Genomic DNA, 24,352 nt, shown 5'->3' with positions numbered 1-24,352 from the left:
AACACACAGCCTCGCACCAAGCGTCTATTTTCGGAATGCTTTTGGTGCGCCGCCTCCCAGGCAGCGCAACATGGAGAAGCCACACGCGGACTGCAGTGAAAGGTTTGGCTTTTCAGTGTCGCGCTGCTGCTTTTCTAGCGGCTAATCATGTGGAGAAACTATGCTGACAGACAGACAGAGGCAGAAGGACTCAGTTGTGTGCGCGGATTGACTGTGTTCGCACGCACCGTCAGTTGCAGCCAGAACAATCTACATGGCTCTGGACTGCAGCATGAGCGGGTTCTCTTTGATCAAGGCTATTTCAGGCTGTGTATTCCTGACATTTCTGTAATCTGGAGAGCACTGTCGCCACCTAAGGGTTCTGTAAAATAGGTTATAGACCTCCAATAGCTACTATAGTTGTACAGGAGCTGCGGAAGGCTTTGATCGACGTCCCACCGTCAAAAAACGCATTGGACGTCGAAGGACGTCCGTGGCACTCTACGTCACTATTTAATTGGACGTCGAAGGACGTCCATGGCACTCAATGAGTTAATTACCATATGTAAGGGTTCGTGCACAGAGGGGATTGTCGGGAAAGAGATGGCTGTTTGAGGAAGCTCCCATTTATTAACATTTCAACAAAACAACATAACACAACACCACCTGTGTTTTTTTTTACAGTGCACACAGTGTCCGCGGTGTGGTGAAAAGAGGGCAAGAGAGGAAATTAAAACAGAAGTGGATTTATAGTTAGAAAGAGTGCTAAAGAAGAGAGAATTCCGTTTTTTATTATTTTTTTTTGCTGAAAAAATCCATAGATAAGCAGGGGCCAAAAAACGGGGAAAAAGCTGCGGCTTATAGTCTGAAATTTACGGTAGATCAGGAGAAAGCAAAAATAAATAGCATATTCTTACAATGGCCCCATCGAGTGAAACTGCAGTAAGTCAATTTGCATATTAACAGTAGATAAAAGATGTTTCTCATAGGCAGCTCTGTTTCACTTGAAGTATTTGCATGTGTTTGTGTCCAGCTGTGTCAGTGTTGTTTGTATGTTATGTTTCCTCCCTCATACATGTGCGCGTGTCTGCACACGCGTGTCAGACAGACTCATACTCTCTCTCCCAGGCCGTGTATCTGTCTGTGTGTGTCTGCACACGCGTGTCAGACAGACTCATACTCTCTCTCCCAGGCCGTGTCTCTGTCTGTCTGTGTCTGCACACGCGTGTCAGACAGACTCATACTCTCTCTCCCAGGCCGTGTCTCTGTCTGTCTGTGTCTGCACACGCGTGTCAGACAGACTCATACTCTCTCTCCCAGGCCGTGTCTCTGTCTGTCTGTGTCTGCACACGCGTGTCAGACAGACTCATACTCTCTCTCCCAGGCCGTGTATCTGTCTGTCTGTGTCTGCACACGCGTGTCAGACAGACTCATACTCTCTCTCCCAGGCCGTGTATCTGTCGGTCAGGCTCCGCGCTGATGGTTTGGTGTGAGCAATCACTTCCAGGAAGTCGGTGGTTGCCACGGTTTCCAGCTTGATGGCAGGCATGTCCGAGGTCCCTGTGGAGGAAAAGACACATGACACAACATAGAGGGAATGCACGTGACGTCACGGACGCGACAGTCAGTGCGGGTACGCCCACTCAGCTGCAGTGAGTGTCAAAACGTCTAAACAAGCCAGGTGGCGCCGCCCGGTCACGGTGTTTAGCGTTCAGCTTCCGCGAGAAAACAACGTAAATGGGAAAGTGCTGTTGTGCCATTGACTGTAAAAATAGATTCAACAAGGCGTCGGAGGTATCTTTTTACAGGCTGCCGAAAGCTAATGAAATGGTCCCGGTCTTCTCTGCAGCTATCCAGGGTTTCAATGAGGGCTCATTCATTCTCTGGCTGTGTTTTACCTGCACAGATATAACGTTACATGAGTGACAGTGTTCACTATGATTGAACAAAGCTAGCGTGTGTTAGTGACAGCGTATGCTATATTTTTCTTAATAAAAGTTGTAATAAAATAAATATTTACCTCTCCACATACAACCAGAATATCCATTGCTTTAATGTCGCCAACAAATCCAGCCTTGAAGTACAACCACGCGTCCAGGCTCTTGTATGCTTCCCTGGCGTCTATATTAAGTAGCTACATATAAATGTCAGGAAACCCTATTCATGGCCACATGTCTACGTCCATGGACCACTGGTTCTTTGGCAAGCTATAAGGGTCACAATCGAGTCCAACTGCCTTTAATTTAAGCAGATAATCGTTTATATTAGCCGTGGTTTCGCTACTACCCCTGGCGGAAGCCACGTTTGTTTTGGAAATTTGACACTCAGTGCTGCTTAGTCCGGCTGAGGGGGCGTGTTCGGGAGGGGGCGTGGCGTCGGTGCATTCCCTCTATAGGCTACAGCTGGGGGCGGGGACTGAACTTGCGATGTGGTTGGGAGGAGCCGTAAACCAAGCGACAATCTCTGTGTTGGAAAAATGAAGCCAACATGTTCCTTGAATGGCCACTTGAGGCTGGCTGCAAAAAACGAGCCCATCCCCATAGACCCCCATGTTAAAATGCCCAAATTTGCAGCAAAAATAAACATGTTTTACAGCCTGGTTCAAAAAGTAGTTTTGGTCTCAAGAGCTAATTTCACCGTTCATGATAACTGCAATGTACGGGGCTGAATTTCTATATATTCCATTCTATAACAGTATAGAAGTCAATGGGGAAAATGTCTCACTTGATTTGTTATCTCAGTAAACATTTTCCTGAGTTTAAGGTCTCGATCGTTAATTTCAAGTCTTCATGATATGGTCCCGACCTATTTAGAGTCAAATAGATGATAAAGCAGACTGTTTTGGGGGCGTGATTGACAGGTTGCCTGTCCAGTGGTCGTGCAAGCTGGGCACCCAGAGACGGATGAGACTCTGGGACAAACGGACGATATTTTGGGGTTTCGAGTGGATGTCTGCACCAAGACTTCCGCTTCCGTCATTGTTTACAGTCCAAATGACGCGAGACTGGAGTTGGAGCTGATCTATTGTAGGTGTTTTCAGCTAATAATAATAATAATAATAATAATAATAATAAATAGCTGCATATGAGACGTCGGACTGTAAAAAATGACGGAAGGGGCGGGACCTCCGCTCTACTATGGAAACCCCGAAATATCGGCCGTCTGTCCCAGAGTCATATTAGTCGTCAGACTCTGGCTTCCCAGATTGGTAACTGCCAGGTGTGTGTGTGTGTGTGTGTGTGTGTGTGTGTATGTATGTATGTACAGTATGTGTGTGTATGTGTGCGTCCTACCCTCCTGGTGTGACTCCAGAGCGTCAAAGATCTTGCGGACGGGTCTCATGGCGGCTTCCTTACACACCAGTCTGATATCAGAGCCAGAGTAGCCCTCTGTCTCCTGACACGCACGCACACAAAAATGTTTAAGTTTAGTTGTTTGTTTTTTTAGTTTTGGTCCAAATGTTATATGGTCTCTGCTGATTCGAAATATTGCTGCATTTTATGAAACGTCTATGGAAGAATGAATGGTGGATGGATTCCCTTGGTGCGGATGCCGAACCCAGAGGAGGCGTGACTTTGGCACTATAAAGTCTGGTAGAGTGTAGATTCACTGCCTTGCTCAAGCACACTTCAGCAGGCAGGATGCTTGGAAGGAACTGGGCTTGATAAACACTGAAAATGCAGTTCATAGCCTTGCTGTTAGCCTGCCTTAACAAGTGCCAGCACACCTTCGCCAGGCTTTCGTAGTCCAGTTCCGTCCGTAGCTCCACCCCTCCTGTGGAGCTGAGAGGTGGCAGCCAATGAGAGATCATGGCTTGGCGGGCGGGCTCCGAGGGAAGACCAACCAGAATCCTCTTCTCCAACCTCCGCAGCATGGCGTGGTCCAGCTCCCTGAGGACAGACAGACACAGGGTATATGCAGGAAGTGAAATTCAATACATTTGAACTCCTCCCCCTTCAATACCTTTTAACTCCTTCCCCGCCAGAGTTTCAAAGGAAAAGTCGCCAGCCAGCAGCCGGGTTTCTGAGCATCTTCAGTTATCTTCACATCGAATATCTCTAAAGATAGAAGAGAGCCCCTACTTTCATGGAGGGGGGGGAGTTTGTTTAACTGCCTTCTCTTCCGTTCTTTAGTTATCGATACTTGAAAACCGAAAACGCCCGTCTCTCGCCAGAGCGCTGAGAAAAATGCCTTTTTGTGCAGCGGATGCGAGGGAGAGATTCACCCCGCTCAGAGAGGGGACCTGACCGGTTACACTCTCATCTGGCCCGGGGGCGGGTGTTTCCTGGTGCTCGATGTTTGGAGGTCTGGGGGGGCATATTTGTCAGCTGAAATTCACACTATGTGAGGGTTCACAAAGCGGATTACTAATCTAACTGACAGGAGAAGTGATTTATGTGCGTTCACCAGCTTCTGGTGAAAGAAATCCTTCAGCTGTGAGTGACTGTCACGAGTCGGTCGGCCTGAGAGTGCGTGGAGCTCAGTGGGAAAGGTGTTTGTTGTACCGCTTTGAGGCACCAGGCTGGATGTGTTTTTATAGAGCTTCCTCCAGATCGTTGCTTTTTCCGCTGGCTGGTTTTGTTGGACAATAACTCTGGCTTGTGGACGACTTTTAGGAGTATATAGCACTTCATAAGGTGGTCAAGAGCGCCATCTATCACACGCCGGTGAAAACACGGATTAACGTGATATCACGTCAATGGCGGAGAAGCGTTGATTCTTGAATGACATAAAAATACATCAATAGCGGGGAACGAGTTGAGACCTTTTTTTAAAACCTTTTCAATATATTTTAAGACCTCAAGGCCACTTTCGCCACATGAGCAAGGGGGGTAAATCAGAAGTTTCATCACAATACGATATAGATTCTTTGGACAACGATAGTTGTTGCTGATATCACAGAGTCTGAGCACGATACGATTTCGATTCAGTCGATCAATATGAGACGATACATGCCCATTTAACACAATCAGCACAATAGCTACAAATTGAATACCTCATAAATGGCGATTAAGACGTGTGTGTGTGTGTGTGTGTGTGTGTGTGTGTGTGTGTGTGCGCGCGTGCGTGCGTGTCACCATGGCAGGTTGGAGGCAGCCAGTACGAACACCAGGTCATCTGATCGGGCGAGTCCGTCCATCTGAACCAGCAGCTCCGTCTTCATCCTGCGGCTGCCTTCATGCTCTCCTCTGTGAACACAGCAGACAGACAGGCTGCAGCTACATCAACTACACTTTTCTCTTTCTTTCCTTGTTTTCTTGTTCAAATATATGCAGACGTACAAGTCACTCCATCGAAAAATAAGAAAATATATTTTTTACTGAACTGTCGGTCTTTGGGCCTTGGCCTCTTTTTTCCTTGCGTCACCGGGCTTCCCTAAACCTGAATAAATTGTAATCCCCAGTCTCTCCACGTCATACCCCCTCCCTTCCTACAGCTCACCCCATGCTGGTTCCTCTCTGCCCCATCACCGACTCCAGCTCGTCTAGGAAGATGGTGGACGGAGCGTGGTACCTGGCCAGCTCAAACAGCACCTGGGCACACGCACGAACACACACACGCGCGCGCACACACACATGCACCCACGAACACACAAACACACACATGCAAAAACACACACACAAACTTATTTATGCTTGTAGGCCCTAACTGTGTTTTAGATTGTGTGTGTGTGTGTGTGTTCTTGTCACTGTATGTGTGTGTGTGTGTGTGTGTCTGTGTGTGTGTATTTGTAACAACGCACCCTGACCAGCTTCTCTGAGTCTCCTCTCCACTTGCTGACGATGCTGGAGGCTGAGATGTTGAAGAAGGTGGTGTTACACTCCGTGGCCACTGCCTTGGCCAGCAGCGTCTTACCCGTACCTGTGTGTGTTTGTTTGTGTTTGTGTGTGTGCGTGTGTGAGAGAGAGAGAGAGAGAGAGATGTGTAATCCATCTTTACAAATTGAGACATAAGTTCCAAGATATGTTTCCCGTCACAAAGTAGGTATTCTTTCTTCCAACATTGAAACAGTTGCCAGAAACGTGTTGGTGGTTTTTCCACAGTGATAAACGTAGTGTCAACTCAAGTCTCAAAATATTATGGAGGCAGTATCATCAGTGAAGGTGTTTTGGGCCTCAGCCTACTTGGGTAAAATAATTTGCACTTTATTATTGTCCCATTGATTATAACTCCTTTTACATCCCTCCTCAGTCAGAAATCCATTTTTCATTTTTTAGCTTGTGCAGACTGCAGCAGCTAGGCTGTTAACTGACTGAACTGACAGAGACAACATCAATATCTTTTTCTTTTCTTTTTTACATTTTCATTGTAGCTTTCATTGTTCGCCTTAACAAAGAAACAAATCCATGTTAAATCGATGGAGCTTAAGCAAAACGGTCGGTGTTGGCGTCTGACATGCTAGAGGCAATCATGCTACGCCCCTATTCATTTTCCCATTAGCCTGACAAGAAGATGGAGTCACAATCTTTATTCTAATTTAATTATTTAGCGATGAAAATATATGTCACGCTTCTGTTGTCTAGGACTAGCTGATTGACAGGCCGACTGTCCAATTGGAGGTGTTACCTGGAGGGCCATAGAGCAGCAAGCCTTTCCACGGAGACAGGATGCCGGTGAACAACTGGGGGTACTGGAGAGAGAAGGGGGAGGAAACGAGGGAGGGAAGGAGATACCAAAAGATAAGGAAGGAAGAAAAGAAGGACAGAGAGAGAGGGGGGGTGGATGGAAGAGAGGGAGAGGAGGATGACAGGAGGGAAGAATAAAAAAGTAATTTCTCTCTTCGGTAAAATATTTAAATTACAACAGCAAAGACAAGACCTTGTAGGGTTCAATATGATAACAGTTTATAGCCGCAAACAATATTATATACACTACTGCAGTCAATAAATTAGGACACACATTTTTCTTGAATTCTTTACTACCGTATTCTTCCCACATTTTAGAATAATATGAAAAATGATGAAATAACAAAAATGGGAAATGGGGGGACGTGTGTGTGTGTGTGTGTGTGTGTGTGTGTTAAACAAATCAAAATAATCGTATATTTTAGATTCTTTAAAGTAGTCGCCCTTTGCCTTTGAAGGAAAGATCATGATCACATGACAAATCCACGCTTGCCACGCTCCAATCCATTGGTTTGGACCTGAACCACCAGTGGTTTCCACCAATCAGCGTCCAGAGGCAGCTAGAGGCGGGCTTTAGGTGTGACGCCAGGGAGAGCGAGTCTGTGATACACGTGATAGACAGGTGGTTCATCCAATCGGTTTCCCGAGCGAGTTGCCAGATGGTGGTGTGAAAACAAACGGTTTGAAAGACAAAGGCTTTGGAAAGAAATTGATACATAGGGCATCACCTTCACTATTTATATTTGTCTATGAAACTAATGTAAAGTATTCATTCAACTGGGTGTGTCCAAACTTTTCACTGCTAGTGTAGTGTCCAGTAAAAACCATTCGCTTAAAAAAAACAAAAAAACAAAAAAAAACATTGACCAAACCTGGCTCTGATAACATTTTTGCAACACATAATCCAAAGTTTTATGCCACCGCGGTCCTGAAATATTTCCCACACGTTGGAAGCGGGTGCCAGGTGCAAATGACATGAATAATAACAGAGAAATGTCAACAAGACGCTCGTTATTCAATCAAAACAGAGCTGCTGCAGAATACAAGATAGACACATCCGTCCTCATCTCTGCCTGCAAATGTCACCAGGATGCAGACAACCTGATTTGTTGTTGTCATATCCATGAGAGAGAGGCCTAAGCGATGATGATAGAAGTGTGTGTGTGTGTGTGTGTACGTGTGTGTGTGTACGTGCGTGTGTGTGCATGTGTGTGTACGAGTGTGCGTGTGTGCTGTCTATTTGTGTGTGTGTATGTGCCTGCTTATATCTGTGCACGTGCTTAAGGCAAAACTGTGTGAATGTATGCGTCTTTTACATTGGATTGCATACCGTATGTTCTTGTGAGTGTGTGTCTGTATTCTCGTGTGTGTGTGTGTGTGCGCGTGTGTGTGTGCGTGCACGCGTGCGTGCCTGCCTATCCATCTGTGTATGTGTGTTACCATATTCTGTAGGGCTGTTATCCCAGATATGGATTTCATGTCAGGCTAACGGACTGGCCTGACCCGGCAGCGCGCCGTCCCTTTAAGCCCTTTAAAGGAGATGTATTCAGAATCGAAGATGGGCGAGCGGCGCCCACATCCCAGCATGCTCGGCGGCAGGCTCACCTTAATGGGATAGACGACGGCCTCTTTGACTAATCGCTTGGCGTCCTGCAGACCCATGATGTCCTCCCACCGCACCGCCGGGTTGTGCAAATAGATGTCCTTTAGGTGGGCGGTGACACGCACGCACGCACGCACGCACGCACACACACACGCACACACACACACACACACACACACACACACACACACACACCATTAGGCTTGTGTAAATAGGTGTCCTTTAGAATGAAGCATCGGATAAAAGAGAGGATGGAAGCTCGGCCTTGATTCATAGCGTACCGCAGAGATGACGTATTTTTGTAGGCTTACCCAGAAGTCCCTGCACTTCCTACAGTAGTTCTTAGGTGTAAAAGTCAATGGGAGTGTTGTATGGGAATTCCAGTTGAATGCATGAAATAACGTCTGTGGTAAACAAAGGTTAATGAAACAGCAAACTTTGTGTTCAGCAGGATCACCTTCAGAGAAAACCTTTATGACTTTTGAAGCGTTTTCTGAAAATCGCGTTTAAAAACAACAAGCATTTACGCCTCAAAAGTCATAAAAGTGCTCCTCGTTTGTGAAGAGGACCTTGCTGAGCACAAACTTCACTTTTCTATATTTTTTTCCTGATTTTCTATCCCATTTTTATCCCCCATTAGTGCTGATTTAATTTATTTATCCTGGTTGCTGCTCCACCCTCTGCCGATCTGGGGAGAGCCGAAACTGGCTCCATGCTTCCTCCGAGACATGGGCAGTTAGCCAGCCGCTTCTTTTCACCTGACAGGGGAAGCTTCACTGGTAGGACATAGCACGTGGGAGGATCACGCTATTCCAACCAGTTCCCCTCCCTCTGAACAAGCGCCCTTAACGACCAGAGGAGGCACCACATTAGCAACCAGGATATTGCATGTTTTGGTGAAGGGGGTTCCTATATGAAGGAAACCCCCGGGAGGCACGGGGAGAACATGCAAACTCCACACAGAAAGGCCCTTTTTGATGACCCCACCCAGGCGGTGGGCACTCGAGGACATGCGGACGGGCACGCATTCCTTCAGCGCTCACAGCGTCTCAGGTGGGAATGGAACCCAGGACCTTCGAGCTGTGAGGCGACAGCGCTTACCACTGCACCACCGTACCCCTAAACTTCACTGTTCCATAAACACAGACCTCAAATTTTCATGCATTTAACCAAAATCCGTGTGCGCGCGTGCGTGCGTATGCGTGTGTGTGTGTGCGCGTGTGTGTGTGTGTGTGCGTGCAGTACCCTGCTGATAACTGCAGCCAGTTCTCTCATCTCACTGTTGATTCCAGAGAAGGCGCTGAGGGGCTTCAGCAGACGTTCCTGCAACGCAACACATAATTGGTGATTTTGTTTTGATGTGTTTGTTTTTAAGTCGCTTGTGCAGTTCAAATATTTTTAATCACATAATAAACCTGCAGAATTTATTAAACATATTTATTGCATAATACTGTTCTATATAATCCCAGAGGGCCAGCTAATGTACAGCATTAACACAAAAAAACATGAAGGAATCACATGACAATCATTTTACAATTTGATATTTAGTCAAATCCCCTCTAATCTCAAATCTAGGTTCTACTGAAGACTCTACTGTCGTTACCATGTGGTCTGATTCTACTGAAGACTCTACTGTCATTACCATGTGGTCTGATTGTACTGAAGAGTCTACTGTCGTTACCATGTGGTCTGATTCTACTGAAGACTCTACTGTCGTTACCATGTGGTCTGATTCTACTGAAGACTCTACTGTCATTACCATGTGGTCTGATTGTACTGAAGAGTCTACTGTCATTACCATGTGGTCTGATTCTACTGAAGAGTCTACTGTCGTTACCATGTGGTCTGATTCTACTGAAGACTCTACTGTTGTTACCATGTGGTCTGATTCTACTGAAGACTCTACTGTCATTACCATGTGGTCTGATTCTACTGAAGACTCTACTGTTGTTACCATGTGGTCTGATTGTACTGAAGAGTCTACTGTCATTACCATGTGGTCTGATTCTACTGAAGAGTCTACTGTCGTTACCATGTGGTCTGATTCTACTGAAGACTCTACTGTCGTTACCATGTGGTCTGATTCTACTGAAGACTCTACTGTCGTTACCATGTGGTCTGATTCTACTGAAGACTCTACTGTCATTACCATGTGGTCTGATTGTACTGAAGAGTCTACTGTCATTACCATGTGGTCTGATTCTACTGAAGAGTCTACTGTCGTTACCATGTGGTCTGATTCTACTGAAGACTCTACTGTTGTTACCATGTGGTCTGATTCTACTGAAGACTCTACTGTCATTACCATGTGGTCTGATTCTACTGAAGACTCTACTGTTGTTACCATGTGGTCTGATTGTACTGAAGAGTCTACTGTCATTACCATGTGGTCTGATTCTACTGAAGAGTCTACTGTCGTTACCATGTGGTCTGATTCTACTGAAGACTCTACTGTTGTTACCATGTGGTCTGATTCTACTGAAGACTCTACTGTCATTACCATGTGGTCTGATTCTACTGAAGAGTCTACTGTTGTTACCATGTGGTCTGATTCTACTGAAGAGTCTACTGTCGTTACCATGTGGTCTGATTCTACTGAAGACTCTACTGTTGTTACCATGTGGTCTGATTCTACTGAAGACTCTACTGTCATTACCATGTGGTCTGATTCTACTGAAGAGTCTACTGTTGTTACCATGTGGTCTGATTCTACTGAAGAGTCTACTGTTGTTACCATGTGGTCTGATTCTACTGAAGACTCTACTGTTGTTACCATGTGGTCTGATTCTACTGAAGACTCTACTGTTGTTACCATGTGGTCTGATTCTACTGAAGACTCTACTGTCATTACCATGTGGTCTGATTCTACTGAAGACTCTACTGTCATTACCATGTGGTCTGATTCTACTGAAGAGTCTACTGTCGTTACCATGTGGTCTGATTCTACTGAAGAGTCTACTGTCGTTACCATGTGGTCTGATTCTACTGAAGACTCTACTGTCATTACCATGTGGTCTGATTCTACTGAAGAGTCTACTGTCGTTACCATGTGGTCTGATTCTACTGAAGACTCTACTGTCATTACCATGTGGTCTGATTCTACTGAAGACTCTACTGTTGTTACCATGTGGTCTGATTCTACTGAAGACTCTACTGTCATTACCATGTGGTCTGATTCTACTGAAGACTCTACTGTCGTTACCATGTGGTCTGATTCTACTGAAGACTCTACTGTCATTACCATGTGGTCTGATTCTACTGAAGACTCTACTGTTGTTACCATGTGGTCTGATTCTACTGAAGACTCTACTGTTGTTACCATGTGGTCTGATTCTACTGAAGACTCTACTGTCATTACCATGTGGTCTGATTCGCTGCCAGCGCCTTTGACACAGTCGTGGATCATGTGTTTGCAGTCAGTCAGCTGGCCCTGGGATAGAAAACACACCTTTTATATCAGTAGAACAAAAGTGAAGATTAAATAAATAAACACATCTTTTCAAAGATCTATGAAATACATTTTAAGAGATGTTGAGTGTTTACTTTAATCTAAGGAAGGGTGTGTGTGTGTGTGTGTGTGTGTGTGTGTGTGTGTGTGTGTGTGTGAGAGAGAGAGAGTCGTCTTTTTTATTTGCCGCACATTTTCAGGAGTTGCGGCGACCAATCAAATGGATTCGGGGTGTGGTTTCATCTAAAGTAGGTTGTCAAAAGTATACACGTGTCCTGGTTGCTGCACTAGCGCCTCCTCTGGTCGGTCAGGGTGTCTGTTAGGGGGAAGGGGAAGTGGGGGGGAATAGTGTGATCCTCCCACACACTGTCAGGTGGAAAAGAAAGCAGCTGGCGACTGCACATGTATCGGAGGAAGCATGTGCTAGGAGGCTACAACTCTCCCCAGATCAGCAGAGGGGGTGGAGCAACGCCCGGGACAGCAAGGAAGAATCGCCCGAGTACAATTGGGAAGAAAATGGTAAGGGGCAAAAACTTGGTCAAAAAAAGAAAATTTTCAAAGAAAAATTAGAGATTCTAATTTGAAAGGGGTTTGCCGTTTGTTCCGTTGTTTGTTTTTGACAGTACCTTCCTGTTGGCGGCTCCATCCCCAGCTGCTTGACTTCTGCTGATGGAGGAGACGTTGAGGCCGAACTCTGACGACTCAGGAGGGAAAGAGGAGCCGTTCTCCTTCTGAACACACACAGGGTGACAAGATGAACTGATATCTTCTTCTCTTGAAGCCATCATCATCATCATCATCATCAGCATGATGTTCCTTTACACAAACACTTTTCACTGAACATGTGAGCGTACACACCGCCAGCTTTACACAAACACTTTTCACTGAACATGTGAGCGTACACACCGCCAGCTTTACTCACGTCTTTGAGCAGCGTCTTGGACTCGGGCCTCTTGGCGACACTCCCCGACTGCGGCCTGCGGGACGGGCTGATCTTGGGAAGGGGCTTCACGGCCGTACAGGGCGTCCTGAGGGTTAGGGTTAGGGTTAGGGTTAGTGAAGTGAGTGATCTTGGGTTAGGGTTAGTGAAGTGAGTGATCTTGGGTTAGGGTTAGGGTTAGTGAAGTGAGTGATCTTGGGTTAGGGTTAGGGTTAGTGAAGTGAGTGATCTTGGGTTAGGGTTAGGGTTAGTGAAGTGAGTGATCTTGGGAAGGGGCTTCACGGCCGTACAGGGCTTCCTGAGGGTCAGGGTTAGGGTTAGGGTTAGTGAAGTGAGTGATCTTGGGAAGGGGCTTCACGGCCGTACAGGGCGTCCTGAGGCGTCTACAGGGCGTCCTGAGGGACAAACATAGAAACTGAACCACAGCAGAAAATGGCAGAAGACACATAAGCCGATAATCGGGCATCGGCAATGTCTGGGCCGTCGGTGAGCGTCTGTCGCCCGAGTCTTTGCGGTGTGTCCCGCACCGTTGGCACTAGTCGGCTTTGTCGCCGGTTTTTCCGAGAGAAATCACTCCGATTGGCTGGTTAAGTTGGCAGAGAAATCACTCTGATTGGCTGGTTAAGTTGGCAGAGAAATCACTCTGATTGGCTGGTCAGAAGCAGCGCAGGAGAAGAAAGGGCACATACAAAACGTTCTGCTCATTTTTCAACTTCATCTCAGCTGATCATTCCGATACACGGATATTTTCATGACGACGTGCCTTAGGGAAAGCCCCTTGAGCTGTATGATATCACCCATTTTGTGCGATTTCGCCTTGACCCCACTTTGATGTCACAAAAATCTAGGGGACATTCAAATTCCAACATCGGTAGTATCATCCGTGACATCATCAGTGATGTCACATGTAACAGTATGCTGTCATTTCATTCAGAATTCTGACTTTAATGTCAGAATTCTAACTTTTTCCCTCAGAATTCGGACTTATTTCAGAATTCTTATATTAAACTCATGGCTCTGAAAAAGGCGACGATGGGGCGTGGTGACAGTCTGCCTTGGTTGATGCTGGATCTTTGGACTGGGGTTGATGATGTGTTCCAGGCTTTACAGAGGAGAGGCAGGCGGACAGACAGAGAAACACACTCACCTCTTCTTGCCGCAGCTTCTCGCCAGTCTGGTCTCAACTGGAAGGAAACGCAAAAGAAATCAGTAACTGATTATTATCTAAATTCAGTGAATAACTCCCATTAATTCAGCATTCAGGAGACTACTGACTCGGGTTGACCCGAAGGTTTCGAAGCTTCAATCGTTGCCATGGTAACGTCCAAATCAGTATTCGAATGTTTTTCGCTTTTTGTTGTTGTTTTGACATTGATTTTTAAAGAGGGGAGCTATTCTGGCAGACCTGCCTCTACTTGGGATAAAAAAAAATGCAAATCAACATCTCAACTTGGGGTAGAACAGCCCGAACACACCATACGCTGAAGCTACGCAGAAGCAACGCTGAAGCAACACAGCACGAAGACAGTTTCATTTCAACTTCCTTGTTAACAGGCAAGACCGATCACATTTGTCCCTGCACATTTAATGCCTATTTAACTTAGCCTGTAAATTTAATGTACATTCAATGTTAACTCTTATTTAACTCTGACTGTAAATTCATGTAAATCCACTGCCTATTTAACGTCTATTTAACTCAGTCCGTAAATCTCATGTAAATCCAACGTAAATTCATATTTATCATCCACAGAACACTTCACCACTCATGAACTATTGTATATATTTACTCGATTTGATTGCACTTGCAACTTTGTGATTGTCTTTAGTTATCTTCCTACTTCTTATCTCTGTATATTGTTGTGACCGCTACGCTGCATACAGACACTAAGACAAATTCCTCGTATGTAACTTGCATACTGTGGCAATAAAAGTGATTCTGATTCTGATCGGCCGCGCATGCCACGCCACGGTGAAGCTACGCTGCACGCGCGCTGCAGCGATAGTTTCAGCTTCAGTTCTATTTTTCAGGCGTGCAGCACCTGAGCAGCCAGGCATGAAGTGAATGCAAGCTGTCTGTGGGCGGGAGCAGGGCAGTGCCGGGGCAAAAGAGAGCAAGGCGTGGACAGAACAGAGTGACAAAGCTCCTGCTCAAAGCTTCCGTGAAGCGCTGCTTCAGCACTGCTTCAGCACTGCATCTGAGGTGCCTATGGTGTGAACCAAGCCTATACGGACATGGCCTATCAACCCGCTCTGACTCTGGGTGGGAGAGGGGACGTTCTTGGGGATGTAAAGTTTCGGGAACCAAAGATCAGCCACTTGGGAGACCCAACTGCGAAAGTGGGTTTCAACCACTAGAGGGCACTCTCGCTGCATGAAGATTATTCAGTGTGTAGATTTCTAACAAAAGGTTTGGAACCGCTGATCTAGGAGATTGGTGTCAGGTGACATGAGAGGCCTACCGGTAGGTGGCTCATAAACGGTCAGAAATATATTTGGGAGTAGGGCCATTTAGCCCTACATATCAGAAGCAACTCTATACGATACAGGAAGCCAATTCAATGAGTGACAGTGTGTTATAGCGGCGGTAGGTTCTGTACCTGGTTCTGCCGCTCTCCTGGTGAGTTTGGGGAACTTGTGGAACTTGATGTAGTAGAAGCTCTCGTACTCCATCAGAACTGTCTCCAGGTCGATGTTATCACAAACCTCAAACCTCCTCAGACCAACGTTCGTCTCCTGATCCAAGGCCGCTGCTGCGTCCATGTAGCTAAGGGACACACACACACACACGTAGGGATGAGTATCGTTTCATATTTTTTCATATATGATTTTGTATATGAGAATTGTATAATGTAAACTAGCAGACTGCAATGCTTGTTAGATTTTTGAGAGCTGTTGAGAGCTGGAGGTGGAGCGTAATACTCTGCATGAAAAACCCTCAATTCAAGCACTTTCCATGACCCATTTCTATGTTCAAAAACTTTGAATCCCATTATTTTTATTTTTCAAATTCACAAACTTTCAAGGATTTCAATGACCCGGCCGGGGAAACCTGCCTGCAGACATTATGGGCTGTGTGTCAGGGTTTAAGCAGCAATGGATAAGAACTCATGCTGATCAATGTTGAGTGTAAATTAACATTTTAGTGGCACTGTGGAAACAAGCACATTGATGCATAGTGTTTACACACAAATGTCACACGTGCGCGCGCGCGCACACACACACACACACACACACACACACACACACACACACACTGACCCTTGCTCTAGAAGGTGGTGGTAGATGAGGATGAGGAGGCTCTTCCTCCTGGTTTCTGTCCTCAGCTCATCCTGTTAGACAGAAACACCGAATGGGCCCTTTTCACAGCAAACGTTTTGAGTTAAGCAGGACCCAGGTGTAACCAATAATAATATAATGAAGGCCCTGACACTGCAACACCTAAATTGAATGGAACCATATTTAATGGTATTGCTTACACCTGCTTTACTTCCAGTGCTACTATTATCAACTACTCCTTTAGCCAGTAGATGGCGACAAATCGCCAAAAAGCCCAGCCACCTGACTGGTTGCCTTGGCAACCAGTGGACGCTGGCTGTGGCTCTAGTGTTGTGTTGCGTTGCAGATTAGCTCCACGGCTAATGCTAACGGCTAAACTGCTGTGCTTCAGCTGTATTTGGATAGCACATGTGTGTAAAATACTGAGACCATGCCCTCGGTGCATGTTGTGTTCATACTGTGTCCGTCTGGGACAATAACGCTAGTACGTCATTAGGCAGACGTTCGTGTTCCTCTCCCCAGGAGGTTCTGGCCACCTTGCTAACGTAACGTTTACCTGTGCTAATAATGTTGTCAGCAGAAAATAATGTGTAGGAAACTCCAAAAACAAACCAAGTTTCACTCACCGCCTCGCGGGCTTCATTGGCAGTTTTCATGGATTGATACGAAAGCTCCATCGTGATTCTGCAAGCTGGGAAGCTAGTGAAGTATCTGGCTGAATAACACCAAACTTTAGTTTTGTAAACGTTACTGCAGGCAGGCAGCCCGTGAGCGAGTTCTGGAGCTACTCAATCTAACCATGTCACCTCACCATACTACCCAGAGTGTCTTGGGCCACCGAAGAAAGCCGAGGCGGGACTCGGGGACTCGGGAGGGGAGGGGAGGGGAGGGGAGGGGAGGGGGGGCATATGGCGGAGGGGGCTCGCCTGTCACTGTCAGAGCAGAGTTGTAAAACGTTTACGATGGAAAGTGAAGAGAAATGTTTTCTAATATATATTTTTCTTTAATCAATCACATGCTGTAAAAACTTTTCAAACATATTTCATTGCAGGATTATGTTGTCTTTGGTGTGTAGCCTACCTTACACCAGCCTACACCTTGCAATCAAATCCAATGAATCAAATAGCCTACGTGTTTGATTTTAAGAAAAAAAAAAAAAACTAAAATAAATGGGTCCTAAAATAAACGCACACACACATATATTCACATTTATCTTGAGTCACCAAAGTTGGATGGAGTAATAATTAAACTCAGCTTCTTAACATTTTCCTCCAAAAGCATTTATTTGTGCTGGCATCGGCAGTTCATCTCACAGTAAAATGTCCATGAACATTCACAAGGACAAGGTACAGTATTAACTCCAGTTCTGTTTGGGTATATTTTCACTTCCACTGAAAGCTGATATAGGTCCCATGAAAACCATTCTAAAACCACTGTGCAACTTGTCTTTATTCTCCATCTGAAAATAAGCCAGTTTTACTCGAAAAGGAAAGGGAGCAGATGGAAGAAAGATTTTCATTCAACAGCAGCCATTGCTTAGACCAGTCATAAATACAAGTCATTACATTTTCAAAAGGCCTTGGTTTTCTGCCATTCCTGCTCATAGAGTAGACAGCAATCAGTACAATGTGAAAACACAGAGGAAGTCCAAACTGTATGTGAAATCTTTTACCACTTTGCAATTGCCTTTCAATGTCAAGTTCAGGTGCAAAATCTGCATAGTGTTTTGTGTTCTTGTCGAGATAGTGCAAACCTCCCCATTAGCCAGGAGATGAACGGAGGCCAAGGAGATCAGAGCTAAAGAGTCTTGCCTGGTCAAGGCCCAATGTCACTAAAGTTCATCCCTACATGTCCAGTTTTTAATATTGTGCCGTTAGTGTTTAGGCAAAGCATAAGCTAAAATAATTTCAAATACAATTTTGGACTGAGTCTGTTTTTACGACAACGCCTGATGGAATCCAGATCCACATACAGAACAGGATTTGTACAGTTACAGTCTTGTTTTGGGAGCCAAAGGTGAAGAAACGGTGTCTTAACTGCACTAGACTGACTGTGTTGTTGGCTGGCGATATTATGTTTAAATTTTCTGCCAAATCCTTTACAACATAAAGCGTGTGAAATGAAAACTGTGTGAAACGGCACAGTAGCTACAAAATAGTCAAGCACACATTGAGAACGAGTACCTAAATTACAAACGTTACAAATCACTGCTGTCTTGAGTTGGCAACGTGCTGCATATAACAGCTCAGATTAGACAAAGACAAGGTTTCATCACACACACATCTCACATGAAGTCATTCTTGAACGATATAGCCGTTGTTTTGGAACGGGGGTCAGACGGTTTTGAACATTTTCAAAAATATCTGGTGTACAGTAGACAACTCTTTATCGGCCATGTGCAAGGAAACAGGGGCATGGTCTGTGGGGTTAACCTGGGTTTTTGGTGTCAGTTTCGAGGAGTATTTTAAGTTGTGCCGATCTTCACACAGCTGGATTCTTGTGTATATAAAATATGCAATGGTTATACCGATTGGCCTTAAATAAATAACGCTTTGGATTTAGGTTATATTTTGTGTACGCTTTTGTGTCTTGAGTCGAAAATTAAACATTGCATAGTTTTATTGTAAACCGTTTTCCTTTGCTGTGGACCATTTTCTGCCCAAATCCAACAAACTATCAAATCTAATGATAAAAATTAAAGCTCACATCAAATAATGAATACACATGTCAAATCATTCATTTCTCAATATTTGATGACGGAACATTCATTATTTGCTGTGATAATGTTTTATTTGATAGATTGTCCATTCTTATCATTAGATTCGATCATTTGTTGTTGGATTGTGGCAGTGAAAATGTTCCATTGTTTTAATTTTATGTGGCTGGTAAAAGATTGTCTAGTAGTTTTTCCTATCAAACAGCCACTGCAGTTAGAACAGTCCAACTTGGGAACACAGATGAGTTCCTCCTCCTCAGAAGACTGATCAGCTTTGGCGAGAGGTACCGACCTTGAAGAGGAAAGCCCAAACCTCAATCTGTGTAAAACCTGACATCTAATGGTAAAAAGCATGCTACTGGAATGGCCATCTGTTATGCTGCCATTTCTTTGTCAACTTGTTTGCTACATGCTGGGGCTGTTGAACGCACCCCAGGTAGTCACATCACCTGGCATGCTACATGCTGGGGCTGTTGAACGCACCCCAGGTAGTCACATCGCCTGGCATGCTTTTCACCATTAGCTGTCAAGCTTTGCACCGCTTTGAGTTTGGAGTTTAGTTTCTCCTTGATGAGACTATGGATCATTTGTGTTTTCAGTAGTAGTGGGATTCAGGTGTTCGCTCTTCCTCAGAAGACAGAAGACCTTCACTGACTCTGTAGGCAGTGTGGGGGCTTTCAGAGCAATCTCCTTCGTATGGAGCGACATGGAGAAGATCAGAGAGGCGAAGGTCTAACTCTCAATTGAGGATGATGTGATCTTGGGTGCTGTGTCTTGGGGCTTTGCAGTTTTGGTGAGAAATACACCCCTCGTGGGAAGCAAAACATTCCCTGCGCTCTCTCCATTGCATCGTTAGGTTGAATGACTTGGAATCATCTGCCACGGACTTTCAGCAGAAGGTAAAGTAGTGGTCCGGGGGGCTAAACTGTGTATGTCGAAAAGGTGTTTTTCTTAAACGGCCACTTTGCCGATCTTCAACCAGCATTGAATCATTACTATATGATTTTGTAATGATACAAAGCTGGTTGAAAATCAGTACCCTTTATGTCGGCGGTGTCCGGCTGCGGATGTCCGGAGCACCGGCCGGGCGTCTCAGAAGACGCCGGCCTGTGTGAGCAGCGTGCCGGCCTCCAGCAGCAGGGCCTTGACGTAGACGCGCGCGGAGTAGAACACGGTGAGGAAGTCCTGCGTGCTGAACAGACTGTCGGCCAGAGCGAAGCCCAGCGTGGACGGGATGAACCCGCGGCCGTACTCCACCATCCACGTGCCCGCGCTCCACTGCACTGCCGTGGCCTCTCCTACGCCGTGAACGATGGTGTCACCTGTCGGGGTGGGGTGGGGGTGGGGGTGGGGGGTGGACGTCAGGAAATAGGAAAAACAAGGATGGCATACACTTACAGATGTCCCACTGTCCTCTCTCACTTTTTGCTACTGTTCTTTACCCGTTTCATTGCACGTGACTTACTGTCTCTCTATTCTCTCTTTTTACAAACTGCACTGTTTTTATGCACTTTCAGTGTATCCAGGGTATATACAGGAATCCTGAAGTTAAATTCAAATATATTTTAATACCTCAACGGCACTTTCATCACATCAGCGATAGGGTAGGGATGTAAATTTATTTTACTTTATTAGTTTATTTCACAGGGACAATGCACACCAATCAACACATTCAACAGTAACAGTAAGTGAGCCAGAGTTAGCCTGGACGGCTAGTTTCCATCTGCTCTCCCTGGCCAGATGTTGCAAAGGCAGCCTACAATCTATGGTCAGGTTCTAAATCGCAAGTTTCATCACAATACGATATTATAGATTATTTTGGACAACAATACGACATTTGCTGATATCACAAAGTCTGCCACGATATGATTTTGATTCAATTCAAGGGTCTGTGATCGATATGAGACAATATCATATGCCCATCTAACACAATCAGCTACACCATTTAATACCTCATAAAAAGGTAAGGGCCTTCATTTTCCCTAAATTGATTTATCAACTTTGAATACTTTTCAAGACCCCATGGATACCCTGTAATATTCTGTTGCTTTTCTTTATTTTACTCTGTTCTATATAACCCATTTGTTTTGAACATTATTTTGCCTGCTTTTTACTGGTTGTGCTTTCATGAAGATTTTTACTGGTTGTGCTTTCATGAAGAGGATACAGGTTATGCCGGCTATACGTTGTGTTCAATCATTAAGAGAGAACACAGTGAAACTGATTTTTGTTTTTTATTATAAGAAAGCATTGTGTGTGTGTGTGTGTGTGTGTGTGCATTACCAGGATAGTATATTTCACTCTTAGTAGTTCCCTCCTTCCACTGTCTAAAGGTGCCAGAGATGATGGTGTCAGAAATCTCTGCCCAGTAACGACCTGAGAGGAGGGAGGGAGGGAGGGAGGGAAGGAGGGAGAGAGTCAAGCTTACTACGGAGAATAGAAAAAAATACAATACAATAAAAATAAAATAAAATAAAATAGAACTTTATTGTTGAGGAAAGAAAGGGTCAATTGTCTTTGGTCTCACAAATTAACACACATCACATCAATGTACTACAATCAACACAAGTTGCATAGATGGGTCACAGAGAAGCAGTAGGTCAGTGCAGTTTGAACAGTGTTCAAGTGTTGAATCCAGAAGAGTTTGGTAAAGATTTGAAGCCTGAGAGGGGAAATGAGAAAAGAAGAGAACAGAAGGAGAGAGAGGAAACAGGAAGTGAGGAGATGACATGATGGAGACAGTTTTTGGGCTTTTGACGTAAAGTTCAAAGTGCAGAAGGGTCATTTAGTAGGCCTTATAGAGTACCAGTCTAATATTTTGGGCCAGAATCCCGTCAGTGATGGGCAGAAGCAAAAGGCATGAAACACCTCTGAGACCTGTCACACAGTGGTGAGACAGAGGGGAAGAACAACTTATGCTTAGAATAGTGAAGACGATGAGCAACTTTAAATTGAATCAGCTGGTGTCTACTATTAACACGTTCACTGCCGTTGACGAGATATCTCGTCTTAAAAAAAAACGGTTCACTGCCGTTGACGAGATATCTCGTCTTAAATTTTTTTTTTTTTTTTTTTTTGACGGTGGGACGTCGATCAACCCCTTTTACATCTCATATTAAAATATGGGAGGTATTGAATGTGTATAATCTATTTTACCGACCCACTAAGTGGCGACAGTGCTCTCCAGACGAGAGAAAGCCAAGCAAAAACAGCCGCGTGAGGAAGCCATTCTCATGAAAATGGATTGGCGAAAACGCTTTCGCTTTCGCGCAGGGAGCTGGCGGTGGGGGATTGCAAATTTGCATAATAGATTACGGGTGGAACACACTTTGAAACACGCAGCATAAATAAGACCAGAATCGCAAAAGCTTCATCAAAGCTCTCAACCGAAACCCCAAGAAACGAGCGAGCCCATCCAGACTCGCCCAAAGAGCGGCCGCCAGCAGACAGGCAGCAGCAGCAGCAGCAACTCGCTTGTGACACGCCCGCTGCAGAGCCAGGGAGGCAGGAGGAGAACACACACGGAGGGAGGAGTTTGAAGGAGAGGGGGGTTTCCTGCTGTTATGGAGGAAATTACTGTTCAAAACTATTGTTTAGATGTCTGACGTCTTACTGATGCCAAAAATGAATGGTTAAAGTGACTGTTCTATCGAATTTCACAAAAAGGCATTTTTCTCAGCTTAAATTTTCAGACGCTGAAACCATGCTGTATTCAAGTGTTAATGCCTACATAACTACTAACTCTACAAACTAACTCTTTTAGACAGAGAAAGCACACATTCTATTAGTTCTTTTGAGATATTTTGTGTTCACAAAATCTTAGCAGAAAATAATCCTCGGCTGTTGAAAGATGAGCCAGAATCCTCAAAAAAAAACCTTGGCAGAAGCTACCTACAGTAAAAAAAAAACGGCTGGCAGTGAATGTGTTAACTGAGCAGAGTTGCACCACAGACAAACTCCTTTCCCATATAATGTCAGATAAATAACCAAATAATCAATACCAAGTTCCCTCTGCCATGCTTCTCTAATCCTCTCAGTAGGGGCCATGGTGCAGTTATCAAACTGACATACAAATCTAGAAATAAGATGCTTGGAGTGAGGAGGGCTCAGCAAAACATTGAAAAAGGCATGTTCCTTTTGGAGCGCTTCAAAGGCATGAATCTTAGATCGAACATGATTTCTGATTTGCAGGAATCTGAGCCAGTTTGTGCCGTGCAACCCAAACTTCCTTTTCAGTAGATCAATGAACTCTGTGTCAGTGTCTCCTCGCGTTATGTCCCCTCGCGTAACTTACAGCCAATGCTTTTATCACGTCAATTTGGTTGTCGCTGCAATCCCTTTATTTGCTTCGACCCGTGCTAAAACGGGAAGTGGCGAACTACATTTTATTCCGGCTGTTTTGTTCGGCATCCAAGTGCGATTGCTGCGTTCACACCTGCCAAAACCAACCACACCAAGGGGGAAACAACAGAACAAAAGTTTGATTAAACAACGGTGTGAAAACACCCACTGTCGTCATCCTCTTCAACCCTCCTCCTCACCTGAGTGCCCTCCTGTGTCCACGGCGGTGCCAAACAGCAGCACGTACTCTGTGAGCGAGGCGTGCAGCAGACACATGGAGCCCATCCAGCCTCCCGCGTTCACAAACACCCACTGCAGGTCCTCATCTGGCAAGATGTGGCCCGGGAACCTGCAAGGCAGGACAGGCTGTTAGCTGGCTTTAAACACACGCACACGCGCACGCACACAGACACACACACACACACACGCTTATTTCTGGTGCAAAATGTGTGTTTTATTGTTATGTTTTATTACCTCTTTCTGAGCTCCACCACCACCTTGGAGAAGGCCTGTTCATGGTCCTGGCCTGAGAGGGGGGGGGGGAGAGAAAGGTTGAAGACAAGAGTAAAGTGGACAGGCATGTGGGGAGTAATGTGTAGAAACTATTTTCTTGGGTTTAGAAAATAAAAATCTGTTTTGACTTAAAATCAAGATCAAATGTGGTTTGTTTAATCATCATCATCAAATCAAGCACTTTCACTTTCTCTGCAAAGTGAAATATTGAGCAGATGGGACAGCTAGATTAAAAGTAAACAAACCTTGTCAACATAGCACTGTAGTAGTGGCTGACGAAAGGTCAATGTCGTTTATTGCTCAATATATTTAATGGGCCATAATAATAACCTCAGAGTGAAAGAAGCTGGAGGCCATCATGCTGATGACCACTTATGCAGTTACACAAGATGTCAATGAAATGTATGAATATAGGACCAGTTACGATGCACTAAGTGCTGCTGCACGGCCCTGTCATTTGATTTAACCGAGTTTGACTGCTTCATGTTCTGAGTAGTACGTTTTTGTTTGTTATAGTTTAGTTTTCTTCTGTCAAAGCCTGTTTGAATTTGAACGAGAGAGAGGCAGCAGAGAGATATTCATGATCTGCATTTTGAACTACATCTGAGTGAAACACACGCGGACTGAAGCGCGGGTTCATGTTACCTGTGTGAACTCACCTGCGTGCTGTTTGGCCAGTTTGGCGACGTCTTCTCTGTTGAAAACATACTGCTTGGTGGCCATCCAGTGCCGCAGCAGCAGCACCGCGAGCAGGGCGAAGACGCCCAACGCAACGAGTTTCAAAATGCTTTTAAGCACAGGCATGGTTCACTCAGACAGGTCCACACAGACAGACAGGCTGGGACAACAGACGCAACAGACAGACAGGCAGCAGGCTCGGCTGCATGTGCACAGACCGCACAGACTCAGA

General features: G+C 45.1%; 2 protein-coding genes across 2 annotated transcripts; both read right to left on the bottom strand.

Moving 5' to 3' along the window:
* Nucleotides 1-1,399: 1,399 nt before the first annotated feature.
* On the bottom strand, nt 1,400-16,549 carry katnal2 (katanin p60 subunit A-like 2; the record flags this gene model as incomplete). The annotated part of the gene is made up of 16 exons (XM_083641137.1): nt 1,400-1,539; nt 3,273-3,375; nt 3,707-3,869; nt 5,058-5,168; nt 5,422-5,513; nt 5,723-5,841; nt 6,547-6,610; nt 8,211-8,309; nt 9,454-9,531; nt 11,567-11,638; nt 12,283-12,387; nt 12,579-12,684; nt 13,744-13,780; nt 15,194-15,360; nt 15,855-15,925; nt 16,499-16,549. The coding sequence occupies 16 exons, from the start codon at nt 16,547-16,549 to the stop codon at nt 1,400-1,402; spliced, it is 1,578 nt and encodes a 525-aa protein (XP_083497263.1).
* Nucleotides 16,550-17,147: 598 nt separating this feature from the next.
* On the bottom strand, nt 17,148-24,335 carry sigmar1 (sigma non-opioid intracellular receptor 1). Its single transcript, XM_083642449.1, has 5 exons — nt 24,102-24,335; nt 23,404-23,455; nt 23,130-23,278; nt 20,872-20,964; nt 17,148-19,910 (listed from the first exon to the last, which is right to left on the bottom strand). Exons 1-5 carry the CDS (start codon nt 24,244-24,246, stop codon nt 19,681-19,683), a joined length of 669 nt encoding a protein of 222 aa, XP_083498575.1. The 5' UTR covers nt 24,247-24,335; the 3' UTR covers nt 17,148-19,680.
* Between the last annotated feature and the right edge of the window lie 17 nt (nt 24,336-24,352).

This window comes from Poromitra crassiceps (assembly GCF_964638095.1).
Source record: "Poromitra crassiceps genome assembly, chromosome: 8".
Taxonomy (NCBI): domain Eukaryota; kingdom Metazoa; phylum Chordata; class Actinopteri; order Beryciformes; family Melamphaidae; genus Poromitra; species Poromitra crassiceps.
The sequence above is the reverse complement of the archived record's forward strand: the minus strand, read 5'-3'. Positions and strand labels throughout refer to the sequence as shown.